The 23,598-nt window shown below is 41.1% G+C and overlaps 1 protein-coding gene across 5 annotated transcripts in view; it reads left to right on the forward strand.

Moving 5' to 3' along the window:
* Positions 1 to 23,598, forward strand: part of ptpn20 (protein tyrosine phosphatase non-receptor type 20) — a 96,075-nt gene that overhangs the window by 34,396 nt on the left and 38,081 nt on the right. For 3 of the 5 annotated variants that reach the window (XM_029753292.1, XM_029753287.1, XM_029753290.1), the window contains 15 exons: positions 1,747 to 1,846; positions 3,060 to 3,213; positions 3,878 to 3,949; positions 4,140 to 4,314; positions 4,631 to 4,766; positions 4,885 to 5,023; positions 5,806 to 5,958; positions 6,402 to 6,587; positions 8,062 to 8,224; positions 8,305 to 8,563; positions 8,910 to 8,986; positions 9,153 to 9,230; positions 9,381 to 9,488; positions 10,394 to 10,510; positions 19,167 to 19,375. In XM_029753292.1, the coding sequence (XP_029609152.1) occupies positions 1,747 to 1,846; positions 3,060 to 3,213; positions 3,878 to 3,949; positions 4,140 to 4,314; positions 4,631 to 4,766; positions 4,885 to 5,023; positions 5,806 to 5,958; positions 6,402 to 6,587; positions 8,062 to 8,224; positions 8,305 to 8,563; positions 8,910 to 8,986; positions 9,153 to 9,230; positions 9,381 to 9,488; positions 10,394 to 10,510; positions 19,167 to 19,375 (2,126 nt within the window). The remainder of the gene's footprint in view (positions 1 to 1,746; positions 1,847 to 3,059; positions 3,214 to 3,877; positions 3,950 to 4,139; positions 4,315 to 4,630; positions 4,767 to 4,884; positions 5,024 to 5,805; positions 5,959 to 6,401; positions 6,588 to 8,061; positions 8,225 to 8,304; positions 8,564 to 8,909; positions 8,987 to 9,152; positions 9,231 to 9,380; positions 9,489 to 10,393; positions 10,511 to 19,166; positions 19,376 to 23,598) is intronic. The other 2 variants (XM_029753288.1, XM_029753289.1) reach the window with 2 other exon arrangements.

The following is a 23,598-nucleotide window of genomic DNA, read 5'->3' on the forward strand; positions in this document are numbered from 1 at the left end:
TCAAATTCCACGTGACCGTCACAGTAATTAGGCTTCTCCGTGCTCGGATGCTGCTGATGGTCATTAGTAGCCTACCAAACTTGCTAACTGCCTGGTACTCAGCACTCTATTGTCCCTCTAATCACCCCGACAACAATGCAAATGTATCAAAAATCTAAACAAACACTTCATGAGAGCCTCAGAACTCATGCTGCGCAACATTTCTATTGGCTATACAATTGCGTGAGAAAACATAGTTTTGATGGCCTATATTAAAAAAGGGAAGGATCCCTCAGCTCTCTATAGGCTAAGCCTACTGTATTTATTTCTCAACTTTCCTAATATTATGCACATTGCTTCTCTTTACAACAAGAGTAAAGCCTACCTGGCTGGCATGAAAATAAACCATGGGAAAGGCGTCCTTCATTCGCTATTTAAGTGCATAGATGACATGTATATTTTTTTCCCCTGTCCCTGTTTTGTGACTGGTGCATGATAGTGGTCCATTCTAAATCCAAACAAATTTCACGCATATAGTCCATTCGGAAAGTATTCAGACCCCTTGACTTTTTCCACATTTTGTTACGTTACAGCCTTATTTCTAAAATAGATTTAAAAAAAGAATCCTCATCAACCTACACACAATACCCCATAATGACAAAGTGAAAACAGGTTTATAGAAATGTTTGCACAAAAAGAAAAGATTACCTTATTGACATTAGTATTCAGACCCTTTACTCAGTACTTTGTGGAAGCACCTTTGGAAGCGATTACAGCCTTGAGACTTCTTGGGTATGACGCTACAAGCTTGGCACACCTGTATTTGGGGAGTTTCTCCCATTCTTCTCTGCAGATCCTCTCAAGCTTTGTCAGGTTGGATGGGGAGCATTGCTGCATAGCTATTTTCAGGTCTCCAGAGATGTTGATCGGGTTCAAGTCCGGGCTCTGGCTGGGCAACTCAAGGACATTCAGAGACTTGTCCCGAAGCCACTCCTCTGTTGTCTTGGCTGTGTGCTTAGGGTTGTTGTCCTGTTGGAAGGTGAACCTTCGCCCCAGTTTGAGGTCCTGAGCACTCCAACATCTAGTGTGTTCCAACGTCTAGTGTAAAGCCTTCCCAGAAGAGTGGAGGCTGTTCTAGCAGCAAAGTGGGAACCAACTCCATATTAATGGCCATAATTTTAGAATGAGATGTTCGATGAGCAGGAGTACTTTTGGTGATGTAGTTTATCTCTAACAGGTTATTACTGCGTTCTTACCTGGTCATTTCAGCGTTATTTACTGTTTACTATTACTTTCTGGATGTTACCGTTATTTCAGCTTTGTAAACTAAAGTGCTACAGTTTTGGTTTTTCTCGTTTAGTGACTCATGGAAAACAAACTGATGTTATTTGTGTGACTTAATTCTGGGTTTGCAGAGGAGTAGCTAGACAGCTCTCAGTGTTTTTCAAACATGATATTTGTTAATACTGTACAAAAAAAGGAGATTTCCCTGTTTCATTTGTTGAAGAATGTTCTAGATGATCTTAAGCACTCCTAATGATTAATTTGCTCTTTACGGTTAATGAGATAAATATTGCTGTGGAATGTGGAAGCTGCTGACATACATCCAGAGGGAAAGGTTCCTTTTCTTAGTGTAATATTTGTAAACCGTTGCTTGCAATAGGTATAACAGTATAATGTGTGGCATGTTTAAAATATTTAAATATCTTTGAACTGAACAAATGTTTGTACTAGGCCTATTTATTCCTAAAGTATCTGTTCTATCAGTGTCGTTTGGTGTTTGTGTTACAGAAAGTTTACTTCACAAACCCTGGAGACAGAAACCCAGGAGTTCGCCCACCCCTGCATACCCACCAAACATAGACCGGTATATATACCTGGAAATGTTGCGTACATGGCTAACAAAGCAGATGAGCACACACACACACAAACACACCTACCTGTGGGACTGACCTGTGTGTATCCTCAGACTTTAAACAACCAGATAGACTCTGGGAAATATGCACGCCCTCATCCATTACTGCATCCTACAGTCTTTGGAAAAAAAGTGCTATCTAGAACCTAAAAGGGTTCTTCTGCTGACTCCATTGGAGAAATGTTTGAAGAACCCTTTTTGCTAAGAGTAATACACGAAAATGGACAAAAATAAATAATTTTATGTTGTCTACAACGTACTTGATAATGAGCAACTAATGCTGTAAAAGTATTGGAAAAGTGTTCTGATTGTTTTGGAATAAGGCACAAGATTAAAGCCTGTGAAGGAAATGTTACTTTGTGAGGAAACAGTCTTGAAATATTAATCTTGACTTTCCGTCACGCTTCATAAAATCCGCCACCGGTTTTCCTCGCAGATCCCCACTGGAAATCTCCACAGGCAGAATCAAAGCAAGTAACGACAAGAGAATTATTAAAGATGCAAATGGGGTAAGAAGGGAGCCCCTGCTCGCAGCACCAAGTGGAGTTTCTTACACAGGGACACGAAGTCAATCTTAAATGAATCATTGTTTATTATCAGTGCGCTGGAGAAGTTCCAACCAACTCAACGCACCAAGTACACATGTCGATCAGGAGCTCTAATGGGGCAATCCCGTTAGTCCCCTTATATACTGGTTACAGACACGTTAAATAGGCATAGTTCATAAGGTTGGTTCTGGCATGTGTCTGGCACCGTCTCCTATCATAACTTAACAAACATATTCTGGGTGTTCTGCCAGATAGTCCTAAGGAGGAGGTCATGATGCCCCCCCACCACCCCTCATATCTTTACCAGACACAGGCAGAAACCAAGGATTGTTTATGACACCAAAGACAAGATTAACATTTCAAGACTGTTTCTTCACAAAGTAAAATTTCCTTCACACGCTCTTTCTGAACTTTCTATATATCTCTCTCACTGCTTGTTGACTTTGACTCTGAGCAACAATGACACTGTCTGAGTGTGTCACTCATCTTCCCTGTCCCCTTCTGCATGTTGTCCTTGTTTATTTCTCTCTCTCGCTCTCTCTCTCTCTCTCCTTCCCTCTCTGACTATCTCTCTTTCTTTGAATCTCTCCCTGACTCTTTCTCCCCTGTCCTTCAAGACTGCCACAGGGTCTCAGACACAGAGAAAGTAGTAGTAGCTGGCTGTGCCAGAGCCCCTACATTGGCGTCCCCTCAAAGGGCGCACCCCAACTCCCCAGCCCCTCCATCACTTTCAGCGACTCCTCAGCCAGCCTCACTCAGAGGAAAGCCAAGGTAAGTCTGTCTGTCCATCCGTACCTACATCAGTCCCTGCGTCCGTCCGTCTATGATCTATCTATGACACCCTGTTATGTTGGCTGAGACCCATGGAGTTATCTGCTGGGCTGTGGGGGTGATAATACACAAGAGCATTCATGACTCTAAATCATAGATTCTATATACTGTGTACTTCTTATTATTCTCATAGTTTGTCCTACACAGTTTAAGCTAGAATCCCAGTTACTTACATAATTTGATTGATTTGTATGTTACTCAAAGTACATTCAAGGTTTTTTACAGGAAAAATAGTTTTTCTTCGAAAACTAGGATGTGTACATACAGGAAAGTGTGTGTGGGGATGAAACGAAGATACAATAAACTAGGTTCAGTCAATGTAGCCTGTGACGTCACGGCCCCAGTGAGATTGAGGTAGCTGTCACCTCCGATTCAGTTCTGGTTTATCAGTCTTGACTTCAGACTGCAGTGCTGCTGGAGCATAGTGACTGTCACAACCAGGGTTGGTGCATCCTACACACAGACTGGAGAGTGTACGGACGTGTATGAGTGAGTGTGTGTGTGTCTGTGTATTGTGTTAGTATTGTTTCTGTGTGTAGCAATGTTATCATGGTGTGATTGTGTATCCGCATTGCTGTGTTTACATCGTGTTGTGTCTTGTCAGGCTCTTGGTCCCGAGTTTATCCGAATGGCTGACGAACCCCAGGTAGTTCTGGAGCTACCCGGATCCATAGTGGTAAGAACATTTACCACAATATTCATGATTTTTATTCTTGAGTGCATATTTTTGTTGACTACAGATTGATTGATTATCTTTTTTTACCCTCCTTTCTGTGTGTGTGTCTGTTTCTGTCTCTCTCTCTCTCTCTCACGCTCTCTCTCTCTCTTTCTCTCACTCCTGCACCTCATCCCTCTCTTCCCACCAGTCTAAGAAGGGCAGGTCTTGTTCGTCCCAGAGAGAGGTCATTGTGGTGTTGCCCAGTGGTCAGTCTGTATTGGTCAGATGTGACATAAAGTCCAGAGGGAGGGACGTGTTTGACATGGTGGTGGCTCACGCTAACCTGGTGGAGCACTTCTACTTCGGACTGGCCTACATCGATGGTAAGAAACTGACAACAACTTTGTGTCTCATAAACATACAGATTTAGGATCTTAATTTGATCACTATTTTGTTGCTGAGAATTTTGCAGGAAATGCAAACTTGTAGTGTATTTAAGGTTTAAAAAGGCATCTAAAGTTTGTAATTTCTACTTTAAAATGTCAGACTTGATTTTCCATAACTAAAATTCATTATAATCCACATAATAATTCACATTTCCTGTTGCGGCAGTATTATTTTCCTGCTGTAGCAAGCAAATGAAGATGCTACATCTGTAAAGTTGATTTTATAATGTCATATATATTTCCTTTCTTTTAGATGATGAATATTTCTTCTTGGACCATGAGACGAAAATCTCTAAAGTTGCTCCTGACAGTTGGAAGAAAGTAGTGTCGACCTCTTTTCTTGTTTTTCTAAGGATCAAGTTTTTTGTTGATGATATCTCCTTCATATTGTGAGTCTGCAATACTTTTTTTATTTAAAGAATCTGGAGATTTGGTGTCATGAACTGTTAGTGAAATGCAGTTATCAGTTTTTTCTTTAAAGAACTGTACATTGTTGTGGTGTTCCAGACACAAGGTGACGCTTCACCAGTACTACTTGCAGCTGCGGAAGGACATCCTAGAGGACAGGTTGTACTGTAACGAGGAGACAGGCATGTTCCTGGCGGCTCTCGCTCTACAAGCTGAGTTTGGGGACTACATGTCTGAGGTAAACTGAGTGAAGCACTGTCTCAGTTAAGAAACTTTTATTTTAAAATATTTTATTTTATGATGTACATAATGGATTACGTTCTCCATAAAACCCTGAGAGATTGTATGGCTCTTAATCAGTCTTCCAGCCAGAGCAGTAGGTTTATGAGTAAGTAGTACATCTCATTGACAGACCTGCAACCTTGGTGTTAAATTATGTGGTAAAGGGTATTGATAGGCACTACGCACTACGCTCTCCTCTATTGACTTATTGAAGGCTTTCGATACTGTAGACCACTCTTTATTTATTCAAAGATTGACTGCAATTGGGATATGTCTTCAGGTATCATGTAATTGATTTGACAATTACTTGACACACAGGACACTGTTTTTTTCTGATGGTGTTATGTCAGATTTCCTTGATATTACGAAAGGTGACCTACTAGGATACATTTACATTGAATTAATTGGTCTAGAGCAATTCAGTAGGCTGGTTGAGGACCTTTTTACTGGAGAATGTGTTTGTTTTTATGATTGTGTTTTACTTTTTGTGTATTGATGTGAATAGTGATGTGTATAGGGTATATTGATGTTAATACAGGGCTCATCTGTAAAAGAGACCTTGGTCTCCGCATGACAAAAATGAGCATTTCTTATTGGACAAGTCAAGGTAGTCCCTTCATGTTTCAGTTACTTTTCTTCCGTTTGGTACCTATGGAACACAATCCTGTTATATCTATGGTAAGAACTACTACACTAGTGGCAGTATATGTCATTGACAGGCCTGTTATCTCTGTTCAGTTGTATGGCAGGAACTACTACCAGCTGGAGCAGTTTGTGTCTAAGAGGATGCTGGAGAAGATGGCTCTGCCCAATCTAAAGGAGGAGTTGCCACGGTTACATGCCAACAATGCCGAGATGCTGCCAGAGGAGGCAGAAACCGAGTACCTAAAAGTAGGCAAGAGGAGAGACAACACACATAAATACAGTATACAATACTGTATGCATGCATTTGCACACACACACTCAGTAAATTTACTGAATTGAAATAACCACTTTTTTATAGAACTTTTATTTGACTTATAGGTGTCGAAAATCTTCATTTTAACCTTGTTTAACCTCTTTCAAACCTTGTTCAGCCCTGCAACATGAAAAAATGGCCCGCTCTCACACTTGATTATTATTTGCAATAATATAAGGTTTGGAAATGAAAGGCAATTAAAATCAAGCTTCTATTATTGCAAATCATAATCAAATGAGTGCTGGCCCTTTTTATATTTGATCTATTTTGGTTTTAAGAATTCTATTTACTTGTCTACACAAGAATATTTTGAGTTGAGCACATTCTCCTTTACTACGATCAACCTTGCAACATACTTGTTCTATCTCCTCTTCAGATCGCCCAGCAGCTTCCAGAGTATGGGATGGTGTTCCATCGGGTAGGCCGGGAGAAGAAGCCGGTGGTGGGGGAGCTGGTGCTGGGAGTCTGTGCCACAGGAATCATCATCTATGAGCTGAAGAACCACCTCCGCACTGTCACACGGCGATTCCTCTGGAGGGAGACCGATACCATCTCTGCCAACGTGAGTACTACTGGAATACTAGGGTTGTTCTACAACTACTATAGTACTTTTACTAGTTCCACTGTAGACCAGATAGCAGATTTTCCACACAGTCTAAGAAAAACAGGTTCCAAAAGGGTTCATTACAGAGGGATTGGGTTCTACCAAGAATCTACTTAGAACCTTTATCGTCCTAAGAACTGTTTTTTCCTAATTTCATAATTAATTAACATTATTTAAAATAAAATAAAAGTGTTATTTTTCAGTCTTCTGTGATGTAATATTGGAATGCAAACTCAAAATATAATACATTTCAACTCTATATTTGACATGGTACAGGTGTTTATTTAAAACATTTTAGGACCATAACCATGTGTGTAAGGTGAATACTTTTGTTTCAACGTAGATTTGTTTAAGACTACCAAGAACACTCTGTATGACCCTGATTTAGCCCACTGCAGTAAAAGGTTAAACTTTAGCCTTCTAGAGTGAGAATGTTTTAAACTGTACCTAATATGAGGAAATGTGTACACAGCAAATTGGCCAGTATTACCTAGTGTTGATTTTCAGTGTAACATTTCAGTGTAACAAAGAGGTAAATTAACACTCGGTGGTGTAAAATGACCCCAGTGTTGTTGTGAAAACCAGAGGTGAGTGTGATTTGTGTAATTTTTACTTTGTGTAGAGTAAAATACTCAGCCACACCCATCATTATCATATTTCCCAGCATGCTCTAAAGCATGCCCTAAAGTTTGTTTCAATATCTGTGCTTTTGCATGTGCATTGGTTGATTGATTGATCTGATGCAAAGATAAATAGCATACATTTTTCTAAACTAATTGAGTCTGTTAGTAGTTGACTTATTGCCCTCATTACTGAGATGGTTGTTCCAGTTAAGATGGTTTAGGTAGTTTATCATTCTTCCCCACCCTGGCAGTCATTCTGAATGCAGGTTGCGGGTGATTAAAAGGTTCAATTGTTGGATATCCTCACTCTGGCTGGATGCCAATAAGAATTACACATAATTTTGCAAGCCAGCATAACGTGACTAGAAGGTATGGTGTGGCCTGTAAACTAGGATTTTCAATATTAGGAAGGTGTTCTTAATGTTTTGTACATTCAGTGAATGTGTCTATTGTCATAAAGAGTTTAATTTTAAAGCCTGGTTGAACCTTTTATAGACGGTTCTAGGAAGAACCCTTTCAAGATAAAAGGGTTCTCTGTAGAACCCTTCATAGAGGGTTCTAGGAAGAACCAATTACAGGGGTTCTAAGAAGAAACCAACAGAGGGTTCTATGTAGAACCCTCTGCAAAGGGTTCTACCTAGCATTAAGAAGGGTTCCCCCATGGGGACAAACCCCAAAAACCCTACATGGTTCTACTTAGCACCTTTTTTTGTAAGAGTGGACTGTGCTTTCAGAAGGTTTTGCCATTAACAGCTCCAATGCTCTTGATTTAAAAGACAACCCCCTGACAGTTGTCTCTCCTCCCCCAGCATCGTAAGCTGACCATAGAGTGTGGTGGTCCCAGTGGTAAGAAGCACAGCTTTGTAACAGAGAGTTCTAAGATTGCGCAGTACCTCCTTAGTCTCTGCTCCGGGCAGCACAAGTTCCACAGCGAGATGAGTTCCAGGCAACTCAGCCACAGCATCGCTCAAGGTACGGGGCTCTTAGAGCGCACACACACAAACACACACACACAATTGCTTATTCATTATGATTATTTGTTGTCCTTCCAGATGAGAACATTGACAAGTACCAGTCTATTTGTCGGACCAGTGACTCCCGTATGAAGCGTCTTTCATGTTCTGAGGTTGTCCTGAACAGCGTAGAGTTACCATCCAACCTCGGCCACCGCGAGTCATTAAGTAAGTCGTGTGATGACATCACGGCGAAGGTGGAGGCGCGTCTAAGGCAACAGAGAGAGTTGAGGGAAATGAACAGAGATCTACCCGAGCCATGCCCACTGTCAGAGATGAAGGAACAGCAGGCCTGGAGGTAACACTACAAAACAGTACAAAACACTATGTAACCCTACATAACACTGCATACACTACAAAACTACATAACAATGAACCTCATCATCAATAACATGATTTTCACTTGAGCTCAAAGGGTCCTACATTCCATGGGGGTAACTCACCTCATCCACTACAATGTGTTTATTCATCCACAAAGGGAGAGACCCTCTGCTAATTTACGTTGACTTTATCCTTCGACAATGATGACAATATTTATGGTGACAAACTGTGTTGTTGTGTTCCAGTACTCAAAAATTATTTCCAACAGTACAGATTGTTAGTATAATGATAAACTATGCAAACCCATGACTGTTGTGTTCCAGTACTCCAGAGCCCATCCCCAGAATCATGTCCAATCCCATGCTACAGAAACATGACTCCACAACCTCCTCTATACAAGGTGAGGACTGACCACGCTATATACTCTTATCTAAGGAATTTACTATAACACTGCATATGCTTAACTCTCTGCATTAACTTAACTCTTAACTTAACTCTAATCTTAGCTTTTTTTATGAATGCACTTGGTATTATGTTTAACCCCTGACCTGTGGGTTATTTTACAGTAGACACTCCAACCAGGGGTTCTCCAGAGAGAGAGATCATCAGTCTGGTCCTAAGGAAAGACCCTAAACTGGGCTTTGGTGAGTAATAGAGTTTTAGGGGTGATTAGGTGTTGAAGGGTGAATTTGTAGATTCGTTTTTTGTCATAGAAATACAATGACTCTGGTCCTCGGTCTCTCTCTCTCTCTCTCTCTCTCTCTCTATTTTGTATCTCTATCTCTCTTTCTCAGGGTTTGTGATAGTTGGGGAGAACAGCACAGGGAAACTGGACCTGGGAATCTTCATAGCCTCCATCGTACCTGACGGACCAGCAGACAGAGACGGCAGAATCAGACCAGGTACTGAACAGGGAGCTAAAACAAGTCTTCAGGTGTCAGATAAGATTACGTATCAAGTGAACATAGTTCAAACACACACACCTACACTGCCTTCAGAAAGTATTTTATTGTAATTTTTTGTCAACGATCTACACTAAATATTCTGTAATGTTAAAGTGGAAGAAAAATTAGAACATTTGTTGAAAAGTCATGAAAAATAAAACACTAATATATCTTGATTAGATAAGTATTCAACCCCCTGAGTCAATACATGTTAGAATCACCTTTGGTTGCGATTACAGCTGTGAGTCTTTCTGGGTAATTCTCTTAAGAGCTTTCCACACCTGGATTGTGCAACATTTGCCCATTATTCTTAACCAAATACTTCAAGCGCTGTCAAATTGGTTGTTGATCATTGCTAGACAACCATTTTCTGGTCTTGCCATAGATTTTCAAGCAGATTTAAGTCTATACTGTAATTCGGCCACTCAGTAACATTCACTGTCTTCTTGGTAAACAACTCACAGTGTCTGGTGGAAAGCAGACTGGACCAGATTTTTCTCTGGGATTTTGCCTGTGCTTAGTTCCATTCCATTTATTTTTTATCCTGAAAAACTCCCCAATCCTTAACAATTACAAACGTACCCATAACATGATTTAGCCACCACTATGCTTGAAAATATGAGTGGTACTCAGTAATGTGTTGTATTGGATTTGCCCCAAACATACAGTAACACTTTGTGTTCAGGACAAAAGGTGAATTGCTTTGCCACACTCCAGATACAGACTGTAACACAACAAAATATGGAAAGAATCTTTGGGGTGTGAATAGTTTCTGAAGGCACTGTACATATCATACTAGTATTTTATTTTATATTTGGTTGATGGTCAGACTGATATTGTGCTTTGATTGGTTGATTATGCAGGTGGTCGTCTGATTTCTCTAAATAAGATCAGTCTGGAGGGCGTGACGTTCACTGACGCAGCAGTCATCCTCCAGAACAGCCCTGATGAGGTGGAGCTCATTGTCTCACAGCCCAAATGTACGTAGAACTTATTACAACCCTTATACAACCCCACCCAAATATACTCTTCATACTCTGTCATTGTCAAATCAAATGTTCACTTCAAATCAAATTTGATTAGTCACATGCGCCAAATACAACAGGTGTAGACCTTACAGTGAAATGCTTACTTACGAGACCCTGATCAACAATGCAGTTTAAAAAAAATACGAGTAAGAAATAAAAGTAACAAGTAATTAAAGAGCAGCAGTAAAATAACAATAGCGAGACTATACACAGGGGGTACCGGTACAGAGTCAATGTGCTGGAGCACCGGTTAGTTGAGGTAATATGTACATGTAGGTAGAGTTATTAAAGTGAGTTGATAACAACAGAGAGTAGCAGCAGTGTAAAAAAGGGGGGGGGGCAGCAATGCAAGTAGTCTGGGCAGCCATTTGATAAGATGTTCAGGAGTCTTATGGCTTGGTCTTGGATGGCAGGAAGCTTGGCCTCAGTGATGTACTGGGCCGTACGCACTACCCTCTGTAGTGCCTTGCAGTCGGAGGCCGAGCAGTTGCCATACCAGGCAGTGATGCAACCAGTCAAGATGCTCTCGATGGTGCAGCTGTAGAACCTTTTGAGGATCTGAGGACCCATGCCAAATCTTTTCAGTCTCCTGAGGGGGAATTAGTTTTTGTTGTGCCCTCTTCACAGCTCTCTTCGTCATTTATTTTTATTTCTAGACCTTATCTGGAAGATTGCTGCTTTTCTCACTCGTCTTTTGTGGTACTCAGCATAATTATATATTTTTTTATTTGGTTGATTAGCTTTTTTCACCCTCTTCCATTTGTCTATGTGTGTATTTCTGGGAAAGGGTAAGGGGGATACCTAGTCAGTTGTACAACTGAAATGTGTCTTCCTCATTTAACCACTCTGAATGTGCCTTAAGCTAGGTTTCCATCCAATTGGCGACAAATTTTCATTGCAATATTCTAAAATCTGCATAAAACAAAGTGCATTTTCCCACCATCAAATTGATACAAGTTAAATGGGTTTCCATCGCATTTTCAACTGTACTAATGGTTTTGTCACAAAAGAATGTTGCGTTATATAGCAAATGTGCCCAATCTGGTCTTGGCACGTGCACTGTAGCCAATAGCTCGCAGATACATTTAAAATGTTTTAACATATTAGTCATTTAGCAGACACTTTTATCCAGAGATTATTACAGTAGTGAGTGCATACATTGTCATACTTGTTTTTTCTCACCTGGTCTCCCATGGGAACCGAACCCAAAACACTGGCGTTGCAGGCGCCATGCTCTACCAACTGAGCCACACAAGACAATACGGGCAGGCTACCTACATGATGAGATTATTTTGGACAAAAGAACCAGATTATTTTTATTGGTCAAACGGCAGCCACGCATCGATCATCATGTCACCACAATAAGACCCTCAATATTTATTGGAAAGGAGCGTCAAGCTCATCACCGTGCACTTTCACCACCCTATGAAGTTCATCATAATTTATTTCATCTGTAGCCTAATAAACTGCATGCTTTCCTGAGTCATAGTGGGAGAATCAGACAACATATCATCACGACTTCAAGTTTACTTCGATATGATGGTTATTATATTAATATTTGTGCATAAAGGCAATTCCACCGTCGTTTCTCACATATTCAATTTTACTGACATAAAAAGATCCCATCTTGTCTAGCCTATTTTGTTTTGTAGACATTTGGAATGTTAACAGACAAATTTGCTGTTTCCATCAGGCCTGTCATTTTTTATTTGACATTAAAAGGTTGGATGGAAACCTGTGGTCTCATTTATCAATATTGCATAGAAACTAGAATGTTCATACGCATAGAAAAAGTGTGTTTATCAACAATCCTACAAGTGTCATGCACACACCGGTAGGAGATAATCACTGATAAATACCAATTATTCTTAGCCGCAGTGCTCATGCATGACCTTGGCTATTTGCATTTTGAAATGCCCCTAATTAACCAATCAAAATGATCCCCTAAAGCCTTACCATGAAATACGAAACAACCAAAAAAAGCTAAAATATAATAAATTCAGACTGAAATAGAGGTGCTAGTGTCAGAGATTGAGTACAACCAAAATGTTTTATTTGGCTTGCTCAGTTGTTGCTCGACCAGTAAAAATAAATACAAAGCTAAAAAGAGCGGACCATTAAGACAACTAGTTGCTTTAACAATGACAAATATACTTCAAATGAGTAGGCAACACTCACCAATAAGCCGTCCATCCTCAACAGCTCCCTCCTGTAGGTGTATAGGCCAACATTGCTGTTCTGCAGAATGAATGAGTCGTGCTGGCCACCTTACCAACACATTCAGCAGCGTCCTTTGCGCATCAGATAACCTATCAGTTAGTTGGATGGGCTATTTACAGATGGGCTGTGTACAGCTGCAGCGATCGGTAAGCTGCTATGACAGCCAATGCTTGAAGTGAGTGAGGGAGATATAAGTCTCCAACTTCAGTGATTTTTGCAATTCGTTCCAGTCATTGGCAGCAGAGAACTGGAAGGAAAGGCGGCCAAAGTAGGTATTGGCTTTGGGGGGTGACCAGTGAAATATACCTGCTGGAGCGAGTGCTACGGGTGGGTGCTGCAATGGTGACCAGTGAGCTGAGATAAGGCAGAGCTTTACCTAGCAAAGACTTATAGATGACCTGGAGCCAGTGGCTTTGGCGACAAATATGTAGCGAGGACCTGCCAACGAGAGCATACAGGTCGCAATGGTGGGTAATATATGGGGCTTTGATGACAAAACGGATGGCACTGTGATAGACTGCATCCAATTTGCTGAGTAGAGTGTTGGAGGCTATTTTGTAAATGACATCGCCAAAGTCAAGGATCGGCAGGATAGTCAGTTTTACGAGGGTATGTTTGGCATCATGAGTGAAGGAGGCTTTGTTGCGAAATAGGAAGCCGATTCTAGATTTAATTTTGGAGGTGTTTAATATGAGTCTGGAAGGAGAGTTTACAGTCTAGCCAGACACCTAGGTGTTTATAGTTGTCCACATATTCTAAGCCAGAACCGTTCAGAGTAGTGATGCTAGGTGGGCGGGCGGGTGCGGGCAGCGATCGGTTGAAGAGCATGCATTTAGTTTTACTAGCGTTTAAGAGCAGTTGGAGGCCACGGAAGGAGTGTTGTATGGCATTGAAGCTCGTTTGGAGGTTTGTTAACACAGTGTCCAAAGAAGGGCCAGATGTGTACAGAATGGTGTCTTTTGCGTAGAGGTGGATCAAAGAATCACCCGCAGCAAGAGGGACATCATTGATATGTACAGAGAAAAGAGTCGGCCCGGGATGGTGCTTTTATGGCGATGTGGGTGCCGTCTATTGCTCCGTTCGTATTTGAGAAACCATTGATGACAAAGAAACCCCTCTTGACTTCAACCTGTTGTGCGATGGTGTATGGAAATGGAATGTTACAGTTTATTTTCCTGATAATTGCATCCAAAACATTGGTTTATCAAGGGCTGGGTGATGCCGATCGGCAAGCTTCACTTGAAAAGTGCCCTTTGTGGATAGCACTTGGATGTGCACAGGAATGGCATGCGAATGGCAGTCTTAAATCCTCACAAACTCCTATAAGAGTTTTGGGAAACAATGTCTGATGAGCCAATCTGTACTTTTTGCCAAAAAAATCCCAACTTTCTCTAAAAACTCGCTCTTTACGAAATGCAGCATGTGCCAAATCTTCCAACAGAGCAAGATCAACCATCTCTCATTCGATTTCCCACTATCAGTCTTTTATAGTATTTCACCAATGGTTTCATTTCACAGTACCTATAATTTAACAAATGATTGTACTTTGTATAGATTATTATCATAACAAATGTACTGCTGTGGTGAAATGATATGGCTGTCAAGATATGCTGCATGAATTCATGATGGAAATACAATGAAATCGAAATTATTTAATTAATACTCCCACAATTTGACATTTTCAACATATAGTGTATTTTCCCCATTCTATGCTTGACAAGCAGTTCCCCTATTCCACCAGATGGCACTGTGCATATACATGGTCAAGGTTGTGCGCACATTTACGCACACTCTCAATCAAACATTAAAATTATCCCACGCATAGTTAAAGCACAGATTTGTGCCTAGGCATGATTGATAAATGAGGCCCCTGGTTTGTGTCTGTCTGTTTCTTTCTCTCTCTCTTTCTATTTTTCTTTCTTTCTATCTCTTTCTTTCTTTATTTAGTAACTGTATACAGTACCAGTCGAAAGTTTGGACACACCTACTCATTTTCTACATTGTAGAATAATAACATTGTAGAATAACATCAAAACTATGAAATAACACATATGGAATCATGTAGTAACCAAAAAAGTGTTAACCTCTCTGGGCCAGTGGGACGTTAGCGTCCCAATCTAGTCAACAGCCAGTGGAATCGCGTGGCGCGAAATACAAATACCTCAAAAATGCTATAACTTCAATTTCTCAAACATATGACTATTTTACACCATTTGAAAGATAAGACTCTCGTTAATCCAACTACGTTGTCCGATTTCAAAAAGGCTTTACAGCGAAAGTAAAACATTAGATTATGTCAGGAGAGTACCCTGCCAAACATAATCACACAGCCATTTTCAAAGCAAGCATATATGTCACAAAAACCAAAACCACAGCTAAATGCAGCACTAACCTTTGATGATCTTCATCAGATGACACTCCTAGGACATTATGTTATACAATACATGCATGTTTTGTTCAATCAAGTTCATATTTATATCAAAAACCAGCTTTTTACATTAGCATGTGATGTTCAGAACTAGCATACCCACCGAAAACTTCCGGTGAATTTACTAAATTACTCATGATAAACGTTGACAAAATACATAACAATTATTTTAAGAATTATAGATACCGAACTCCTTTATGCAAACGCTATGTCAGATTTTAAAATAGCTTTTCAGCGAAAGCACATTTTGCATTATTCTGAGTACATAGCTCAGCCATCACGGCTAGCTAATTTGACACCCACCAAGTTTGGGACAACCTAAACTCAGAATTACTATTAAAAAAATTGGATCACCTTTGCTGTTCTTCGTCAGAATGCACTCCCAGGACTTCTACTTCAACAACAAATGTTGTTTTAGTTCCAAATAATCCATAGTTATATCCAAATACCTGCGTTCAGGTCACTATCCAAAGGGTAACGCGCGAGCGCATTTCGTGACAAAGAAATTCAAAATATTCCATTACCGTACTTAGAAGCATGTCAAACGCTGTTTAAAATCAATTTTTATGCTATTTTTTTCGGAAAATAGCGATAATATTCCAACCGGACAACGTTGTATTCATTCAAAGAGTGAAATAAAAAAATGGCGAAGTCTCGTGAACGTGCATCTCCAGTGTCACTATCCCCAGGCAGGCCACTTACAAACTCTGCTGCTGTACTTTGCCCAGAGACAGGAGACACGTCATTCCGCTTTCTGAGGGCTTTAGAGAGCCAATGGAAGCCTTAGAAAGTGTCACGTAACAGCACAGATGCTGTAATTTCGATAGAGATGCAACAGAAGGACTACAAATTGTCAGACAGGCCACTTCCTGCATGGAATCTTCTCAGGTTTTTGCCTGCCATATGAGTTCTGTTATATTCACAGACACCATTCAAACAGTTTTAGAAACTTTACAGTGTTTTCTATCCAAATCGACTAATTATATGCATATTCTCATTTCTGAGCAAGAGTAGTAACAAGTTTAAATCGGGTAAGTTTTTTATCCGGCCGTGAAAATACTGCTTGACATGCTTCGAAGTACGGTAATGAAATATTTACAATTTTTTTGTCACGAAATGCGCCGGCGCGTCACCCTTCGGATAGTTACCTGAACGCATGAACAAAACGGAGCTATTTCAATATAACTATGGATTATTTCGAACCAAAACAACATTTGTTGTTGAAGTAGAAGTCCTGGGAGTGCATTCTGACGAAGAACAGCAAAGGTAATCCAATTTTTCTTATAGTAAATCTGAGTTTGGTGAGTGCCAAACTTGGTGGGTGTCAAAATAGCTAGCCGTGATGGCCGGGCTATCTACTCAGAATATTTCAAAATGTGCTTTCACCGAAAAGCTATTTTAAAATCGGACACGGCGATTGCATAAAGGAGTTCTGTATCTATAATTCTTAAAATAATTGTTATCTTTTTTTGTCAACGTTTATCGTGAGTAATTTAGTAAATTCACCGGAAGTTTTCGGCTAGTTCTGAGCATCATATGCTAATGTAAAAAGCTGGTTTTTTATATAAATATGAACTTGATTGAACAAAACATGCATGTATTGTATAACATAATGTCCTAGGAGTGTCATCTGATGAAGATCATCAAAGGTTAGTGCTGCATTTAGCTGTGGTTTTGGTTTTTGTGACATATATGCTTGCTTTGAAAATGGCTGTGTTATTATTTTTTGGGAGGGTACTCTCCTGACATAATCTAATGTTTTGCTTTCGCTGTAAAGCCTTTTTGAAATCGGACAGTGTGGTTAGATTAATGCATTTGAGCCAATCAGTTGTGTTGTGACAAGGTAGGGGTGGTATACAGAAAATAGCCCTATTTGGTAAAAGACTAAGTCCATATTATGGCAAGAACAGCTCAAATAATCAAAGATAAACGACAGTCCATCATTACTTTAAGCCATGAAGGTCATTCAATACAGAACATTTCAAGAACTTTGAAAAATTTCTTCAAGTGCAGTCACAAAAACCATCAAGCGCTATGATGAAACTGACTCTCATGAGGACCGCCACAGGAAAGGAAGACCTAGAGTTACCTCTGCTGCAGAGGATTAGTTCATTAGAGTTACCAGCCTCAGAAATTGCAGAGCAAATAAATCCTTCACAGAATTTAAGTAACAGACACATCTCAACATCAACTGTTCAGAGAAGACTGTGTGAATCAGGCCTTCATGGTTGAATTGATGCAAAGAAATCACTACTAAAGGACACCAATAATAATAAGAGACTTGCTTGGGCCAAGAAACATGAGCAATGGACGTTAGACTGGTGGAAATTTGTCCTTTGGTCTGATGAGTCCAAATTTGAGATTTTTGGTTCTAACCACAGTGTCTTTGTGAGATGCATAGTAGGTGAATGGATGATCTCTGCGTATGTGGTTCTGACCGTGAAGCATGGAGGAGGTGTGAATGTGGGGGTGCTTTGCTGGTGACACTATCAGAATTCAAGGCACACTTAACCAGCATGGCTACCACAGCATTCTGCAGAGACACGCCATCCCATCTGGTTTGTGCTTAGTGGGATTATCATTTGTTTTCAACAGGACAATGACCCAACACACCTCCAGGCTGTGTAAGGGCTATTTGACCAAGAAGGAGGGGGATGAATTGCTGCATCAGATGACCTGGCTTTCACAATCACCCAACCTCAACCGAATTGAGATGGTTTGGGATAAGTTGGACCACAGAGTGAAGGAAAAGCAAGTGCTCAGCATATGTGGGAACTCCTTCAAGACTGTTGGAAAAGCATTCCTAATGAAGCTTATTGAGAGAATGCCAAGAGTGTGCAAAGCTGTCATCAAGGCAAAGGGTGTCTACTTTGAAGAATGTCAAATTCAAATGGCACTCTATCTTTTTTGCAGGTGCATGGTAGCAGTTGAATAAAATGAGAAAGAAGAAGAAACCCGCACACTGCTCTTGGTAGTAACACTGCTCTTTAATAATAAGCTTCATATATCAGCCTCACGGCTTTCGTCAGAGCTTTTGTTAGTTTTTTATATTATCAACACGCATACGAATGGGGTTGGTGTAAGTGCTACCAAATAAAACAATGTGCATTTTATAAACATTCAAATAGACTGTGTACATAAAACGTATTAAACACGTCTGTAAAACCACAATGAGGACAGGACATCAACCTACCAAGAAAGTTTTCAAAAATCATTGGGTACAGTGCAAGAAAAACGTCAGAGTAATCTGAAATGGGGGCATAATTCATATTCACATTTACCACATAACATACATAGGCATTTCATCATTAAGACCTCTAGGAAATAATGTCTGGAGGGTGAAAATCTCAAAACATTCTCTTTTGCTTAGAGTATTTTTTATATCACCTCCCCTGTCTGATATCTTAACTTTCGCTATGCCACAAAATCTAAAGGTAGAAATGTCATGTTTCAGGTAATTAAAATGTACTGCGACTGGATAATCCTTGTCATTTCTCCTGATTAAAATTTTATGTTCACAAATTCTCGATTTGAGAGAATGTTGTGGAATTATTGTAATCAAAAGGAGAGACTTTTACATTTCTTCAAAACAAGTCAACTTTATTATTTGATTACTGCAGTAATGGCTCATACTTTCCATGTTGGAGTTTTGGCAGCACAGTCGCTCTCTGTTGTAACAAAGGGATTTTTAACTTCTCTATACTGCAGTGCAAGAGCGAGAACGTTTACGACCAGTCGTTAAGTCATTAAACCGGCCCAACTGTCCCTCTCCTCTGGGAGAGAGGGGGTTTGGGCTATCTGTCATCCTGTGATCCTCACCGAGAGAGAGAGAGTCATGACAACATCGTCTTTTTCACACGTTTCCAGAAACCAGGCCAGCTCAGTATGGCTTGGTTTGGCATGGCTCGTTACTGCTCATTAGAGTAAAAAGCACCTCTTTGTCCCTTCTCTCCCATGCAGATTCTCTGAGAGACAGTAAGACTTCTCTGGCCCCCAGTACCCTGAGTCTGATGTTGGAGAGGGGCATTGGGTGCCAGACCACCCTGGATGGAACAGAATTCCAACCAGCCATGGAGGAGCTGGAGGAAGCACTGGCTCTGTCCAACATGGCCACACCTAAACATGGCAAGAGACTCCACATCCCTGTGGTCCGGATCCTGGATGCTCAGGTAATGCTGGTATATTAACAAGAAGTTTATCTTTAAACCCATGTATAACACTTGTATTTTTTATAATGAGTATTTCTGTTTTTGAATTTGGCGCTCTGCAATTTTCACTGGATGTTGGCCAGGTGGGTTGCTACTGAGGTTAATAAACATCTGCTGCGCTCTGCATGTGAACCTACACCTTTTTCTCCTTGAGTATTCATTACAGAATACCTCACCTAAAAACGTAATGGATTCAGCAGAGCTACAGTGGTGCCTAACCCCGCAAGAGGAGCTTATGGAGGAAATTTGCCATCTTCTCCGCCAGCCTATCCCTACTCCTCCGACGCCAGATATCGTAACCCATAGCCCTCCTTCGTTCATACCCATGCCTGGAAAATATGACGGTTCGTCTGGGAAATGTCAGGGATTTCATATGCAATGCAGCAAATACATTGAGCACAACCCCACTAACTTCACCATCGACAAGAGCATGGTGGATTTTGTTGTGTCTCTGCTCACAGGCAAAGCCCTGGATTGGGCCACCATATGGACTGCCAACAGCACAGAACTCGGATCCAAGACACATTTCCACACCCTCTTCAAAGAGGTATTCGATCACTCTCCCTCCGGTCGTCCTATAAGAGACCTCCTCATAGAACTTCAACAAGGACGCAATTCAGCTGCCGAGTATGCCCTTGAGTTCCGCACCATGGCTGCAGGGAGTGGATGCAATGAGGCTGCTTTACTTACCGTCTGCCAAAGAGGGCTCAACAGAGAAGTTCAGGTGGAGCTGGCCTGTAGATGTGACCTTCAGGATTTAAATCAATACTTTCTTATGTCCATCTCCGTCGACCACCTCATCGCCGACCGCCGAAGAACTCTGCCACCCAGGAACCCGAAACCTTCTCTTTCTACAATTTCGTCATCCCATGCAGTCTTCCAGAGCCCATGCAGTTGGGCCATGCTCCTCTCCCGTGTATTGAACGTCAAAAGCGGATCCAAGAAGGGCTCTGCCTATACTGTGGAGGGAAAGATCATCTACTCAGCCATTGCCCTGTTCGCCCCCCACGGAGAGATGAGAAGGGTCCCCCCGCTGTCATGCAGGTAGGCATGTCGTTATTTCTAAATATCTCCCAGAAACAATTCTCTGTCCCAGTATTGATAACCGTGAAGGGGGTTACCAAGTACGTAGAAGGCTTGATAGATTCGGGAGCAGCAGCTAATTTTATCGATCACCAGGTAGTACAAGAGCTTGACATTGATCTAACACCTGTCACCCTTCCCTTAAGGATTAACACCCTGGATGGGCAGTCATTAGGCGCAGGCTTCATCACACACCTGACAGAGCGTCACCCTCCAGATTGGAGTCTTCCACACCAAAACCATTCAAGTCATGGAACTCTCATCCCCCAAACAGCCACTCATCCTCTGACACCCCTGGCTTTGTCGTCACGACCCTGCAATCTCGTGGCAACAAGGTGAACTACTGTCCTGGTCTTCTACCTGCTTCTCCAGTTGTCTCAGCCTACCCTGCAGAGCCACCACCATTGAGGACTCGGCATTGCCACCCACCATACCATCTGAATACGCCAAGTACAGAAATGTCTTCAGCAAAACCAAGGCCTCCACTCTGCCACCACATCGCCCAGGAGACTGTGCTATTGACTTACTCCCTGGAGTGTCCCCACCGAAGGGCCGTGTTTACCCCTATTTATCCCGGAAAATGAGGCAATGGAGACCTACATTGATGAATTGAGTTTAGTTTAGTTTATTAATTTGACCATTTTAAAAAACAAGCACACATACAACTTAAAAGCCATGCATACACATGAATAAAATCATCGAGAATAACACACAAAGTCTGGTACTTATTTCCATTGTGGTCCTCTTGAATCACTCAAACGGTTTCATTCGTCCTTCTTCCCCGGCTGCGTCCAGCTTCTTTGTTGGAAAAAAGGACGGTGGTCTCCGTCCATGTATTGATTATCGTTACCTGAATGACGTCAAGAACGGTTTCCCTCTGATCTCAGCGACCCTTGAGCAAGTGGGCCGAGCCAACATCTTTACGAGAGACGAGTGGAAGACGGCCTTTATCACCGCTCGAGGGCACTACGAATACCTAGTCATGCCCTACGGCCTTACGAACGCCCCCGCCATCTTCCAATCCTTTATGAACAAGGTTTTCCAGGATATGATTAACTGCTTTCTCATCGTCTACATTGATGACATCCTGATTTACCCCTACTCCCTGAAGGAATACATACAGCATGTGCAAAAGGTTCTTCAACGGCTCCTTGACCATAACCTGTATGTGAAGACTGAAAAGAGTGCCTTCCATGTAACCTCAGTAAACTTCCTCGGCATCGTACTGACACCTGGAGGGGTCAGCATGGATCAAATCTTAACGCTATTGCATACAATTACATTCTAAATGATTCTAGGCTTCCAACTTGGTGGAAACAGTTTAGGGAAAGCCCTTTACTGTTTCTGTTAGACAATACCCAAGTGCACAAAGCGAGGTCCACACAGAAATGGTTTGTCGAGATTGGTGTGGAAGAACTTGACTGGCCTGCACAGAGCCCTGACCTCAACTATATCGAACACCTTTGGGATGAATTGAAATGCCAACTGCAAGCCAGGCCTAATCAGCTCCCGACCTCACTAATGCTCTTGTGGCTGAATGGAAGCAAGTCCCCGCAGCAATTTCCAACTTCTAGTGGAAAGCCTTCCCAGAAGAGTGGAGGCTGTTATACAGTAGCAGAGAAGGGGGACCAACTCCATATTAATGCCCATGATTTTGGAAGGAGATGTTCAACAAGCAGGTGTCCACATACTTTTGGTCATGTAGTGTATCTTATTTACATACGTATTCACACCCCTGAGTCAATACATGTTAGAATCACCTTTGGCAGCGATTACAGCTGTGAGTCTTTCTGGGTAAGTCTTTAAGAGCTTTGCACACCTGGAAATGTACAATATTTGCACATTTATTATAAATTCTTCAAGCTCTTTCAAGTTGGTTGTTGATCATTGCTAGCCAGCCACTTTCAAGTCTTGCCATAGATTTTCTAGCTAATTTAAGTCAAAATTGTAACTTGGCCACTCAGGATAATTCTATGTCATCTTGGTAAGCAACTCCAGTGTATATTTGGCCTTGTGTTTTAGGTTATTGTCCTGCTGAAAGGTGAATTTGTCTCCCAGTGTCTGTTGGAAAACAGACGGAACCTGGTTTTCCTCTAGGATTTTCCCTGTGCTTAGCTCTATTTCGTTTATTTTTATCCTCAACAAATTCCCTAGTCCTTGCTGCTGACAAGAATACCCATAACATGATGAAGTGATGTGTTGTTGGATTTTCCCCAAACATAACTCTTTGCATTCAGGACATTAAATTAATTTCTCTGTCACATTTTTTGCAGTTTTATTTTAGTGCCTTATTGGAATATTTTTACTCTGTTCAGGCTTCCGTCTCTTCATTCTGTCAGTTAATATAGTCTTGTGAAGTAAGTACAATGTTGTTGATCCATCCTCAGTTCTTTCTCCTGTCACAGCCATTAAACTCTAACTGTTTTAAAGACATCATTGGCCTCATGGTGAAATCCCTAAGTGGTTTCCTTCCTCTCTGGCAAGTGAGTTAGGAGGGATGCCTGTATCTTTGTAGTGACTGAATACTTATTGACTCAAGACATTTCAGCTTTTCATTCTAATTCATTTGTCAATTTACAAAAGCATAATTACGCTTTGACATTATGGGGTATTCTGGGTGTAGGCCAGTGACCAAAAATATCTCAAGTTAATCCATTTTATAGTCCGTCTGTAACACAAGAAAATCGGGAAAAAGTCAAGGGGTGTGAATACTTTCTGAAGGCACTGTACTTACAGTACATTCGGTAAGTATTCAGAACCCTTCACCTTTCCCACATTTTGTTACGTTACAGCCTTAATCCAAAATGGATTAAATTGATTTTTCCCCTCATCAATCTACACACAATGCTCCATAATGATAAAGCGAAAACAGGTTTTTAGAAAGGTTTGCAAATGTATTATGAATTAAAACATATATTAAATTTACATAAGTATTCAGACCCTTTACTCAGTTCTTTGTTGAAGCATCTTTGGCAGCGATTACTTATGGCCACGACTGTATTGTGCCAGTTCCGGGGTTCTCTTTTTCTTCTTGGGTATGACGCTACAAACTTGGCACACCTGTATTTGGGGAGTTTCTCCCATTCCTCTCTGCAGATCCT

The sequence above is a fragment of the Salmo trutta genome, chromosome 5 (genome assembly GCF_901001165.1).
Source record: "Salmo trutta chromosome 5, fSalTru1.1, whole genome shotgun sequence".
Classification (NCBI taxonomy): Eukaryota; Metazoa; Chordata; class Actinopteri; order Salmoniformes; family Salmonidae; genus Salmo; species Salmo trutta.